The 2,647-nt window shown below is 52.4% G+C and overlaps 1 protein-coding gene across 2 annotated transcripts in view; it reads left to right on the top strand.

Annotated features, from left to right (window-relative positions):
* Positions 1-1,670, top strand: part of LCAT (lecithin-cholesterol acyltransferase) — a 4,532-nt gene extending 2,862 nt beyond the window's left edge. For both annotated transcript variants that reach the window (XM_017539443.1, XM_017539444.2), the window contains exon 6: positions 1,068-1,670. In XM_017539443.1, coding sequence (XP_017394932.1) covers positions 1,068-1,648 — 581 coding nt within the window. In that variant the 3' untranslated portion in view covers positions 1,649-1,670. The remainder of the gene's footprint in view (positions 1-1,067) is intronic.
* Positions 1,671-2,647: the final 977 nt, after the last annotated feature.

Genomic DNA, 2,647 nt, shown 5'->3' with positions numbered 1-2,647 from the left:
GCTGCAACCTTAATCTCCTTAGCTCAAGCAATCCTCCTGCCTCAGCCTCCTGGGTAGCTGAGACTATCGGCATGCACCACCACACCTAATTTATTTTTATTTTTTAGTAGAAATGAGGTGCTGCTGTGTTGCCCAGGCTGGTCTAACTCCTGAGCTTGTGATCTTCCTGTCTCAGCCTCCCAAAGTGTCGGATTACAGGCGTGAGCCACTGTGCTGGGCTCTTGCCCTTTTAAAAAATATTTACTTGTTTATTTATTTTGAGATGGAATCTCGCTCTGTTGCCCAGGCTGCAGTACAGTGGCACAATCTCAGCTCACTGCAACCTCTGCTTCCCGGGTTCAAGTGATTCTCCTGCCTCAGCCTCATGAATATCTGGGATCACATGCATGCACCACCATGCCTGGTTAATTTTTGTATTTTTAGTAGAGACAGGGATTCACCATGTTAGCCAGGCTAGTCTCAAACTTCTGACCTCAAGTCATCTGCCCGCCTCAGCCTCCCAAAGTGCTGGGATTATAGGCATGAGCCACTGCGCCCAGCCCTATTTATTTTTTAAGCTGGGGTCTCACCCTGTCACCCAGGCTACAGTGCAGTGGCGTAATCATAGTTCACTGTAACCTCAAATTCCTGGACTCAAGCAATCGTCCTGCCTTTGCCTCCTCCATAGCCAGGACTAGAGGTGCACTCCACTATGCCCAGCTGATTTTTTTTTTTAATTTTGTATAGACAGGGTCTCACTACGTTGCCCAGACTGGTCTTGGACTCCTGGCCTCAAGTGGTCCTCCTGCCTCAGCCTCCCTAAGTGCTGGGATTAGAGGGGTGAGCCTTGGCACCTGCCCCTGCCCTCCTTTTGAAGCCCTACAGCTCCACCCAACAGAGGTGCCATCAGGGCTTCTCATTGAATAAGCCCACATTGAGCATCACTGAATATCAGGCCTGCTCAAGTCTGTAGCTTAGAGTTTGTGTCTAGATTGGGCAGGGACAAGATGGAGTATCTGGCTGAGTCTACAATCAGCAGGTTGTGGGCCAGGACTGGCTCCCTGTCCCACCTTGCTCCATATCCACAGGTGACAACCAGGGCATCCCCATCATGTCCAGCATCAAGCTGAAAGAGGAGCAGCGCATAACGACGACCTCCCCTTGGATGTTTCCCTCTCGCATGGCATGGCCTGAGGACCATGTGTTCATTTCCACACCCAGCTTCAACTACACAGGCCGGGACTTCCAGCGCTTCTTTGCAGACCTCCACTTTGAGGAAGGCTGGTACATGTGGCTGCAGTCACGTGACCTCCTGGCAGGACTCCCAGCACCTGGCGTGGAAGTATACTGTCTTTACGGCGTGGGCCTGCCCACACCCCGCACTTATATCTACGACCACGGCTTCCCCTACACAGACCCTGTGGGTGAGCTCTATGAGGATGGTGATGACACGGTAGCCACGCGCAGCACTGAGCTCTGTGGCCTCTGGCGGGGCCGCCAGTCACAGCCTGTGCACCTGCTGCCCCTGCACGGGATACAGCACCTCAACATGGTCTTCAGCAACCAGACCCTGGAGCACATCAATGCCATCCTGCTGGGTGCCTACCGCCAGGATCCCCCTGTGTCCCCGATGGTCATGACCAGCCCAGAGCCCCCACCCCCTGAATAAAGACTTTCCTTTCCTGCTGTAAGCCCTGATGTGTATGTTGTGAGTTGAAGGGAGGCACTAGAGTCCCACACCAGGTTTCACTCGTCACCAGCCACAGGTCAGTGCGGAGTGAGGCAAGATGGGCTCAGCTGCGGCCTGGGACTGAGCTGGGCACCCTAGATGTACAGCTGTCCACTCTCCTGGTCAAGCTTTTGAGGCAGCATGCACCATGCCTGCCTCTGTGCTGGGCATGGGGACTGGAGCTGGCTGCACCCACAGTCCTGTGAGAGGAGTACAGGGAGGGGGTGATTTGAGCTGTCCTCCAAGCTCCCAAAAGGACAGGTGAGACAGGGCCTTTTGAGTGGTGGGTGACTGACAGGGCCGAAAGAGTTTAGAGGCCGGGTATGGTGGTTCACGCCTATAATCCCAGCACTTTGGGAGGCCAAGGCAGGCAGATCACCTGAAGTCAGGAGTTCGAGACCAGCCTGGCCAACATGGTAGAACCCCACCTCTACTAAAATACGAAACACCTGCCAGGCGTGGTGGGACACACCTGTAGTCCCAGCTACTCAGGAGGCTCAGGCACGAGAATCGTTTGAACCTGGGAGGCGGAGGTTACTGTGAGCCAAGATCGTGTCATTACACTTTAGTCTGGGTGACAGAGCAAGACTCTGTCTTAAGAAAGACTGGGTCTCAAAAAAAAAAGTTTAGAATTAGAATCTGAGAATGACAACCATTATTAGTCAGATCATTTCACTAATGAAAGTTTAATTAGTATGAAGCTAAGTGCTCTGAGAAAAGTTTAGGGAGCAGAAAAAATAAAAATAAGAAAAGTTTAGGGAGCAAAAGAGGCTGAGTCTTTCAGGTCAGCAAAGGCTTCCCAGAGGCGGTGGTGCCTACACTGAGGTCATAGGGATGAGAACAGTAATGGACCACTGTAAAGACAAGTTTGACTTGACTGAGCCCAGGAGTTCGAGACCAGCCCGGGCAATATCGTGAGGTCCCATCTCTACAAAAAAT

Source organism: Cebus imitator, unplaced genomic scaffold, assembly GCF_001604975.1.
Source record: "Cebus imitator isolate Cc_AM_T3 unplaced genomic scaffold, Cebus_imitator-1.0 Scaffold118, whole genome shotgun sequence".
Taxonomy (NCBI): domain Eukaryota; kingdom Metazoa; phylum Chordata; class Mammalia; order Primates; family Cebidae; genus Cebus; species Cebus imitator.
The sequence above is the reverse complement of the archived record's forward strand: the minus strand, read 5'-3'. Positions and strand labels throughout refer to the sequence as shown.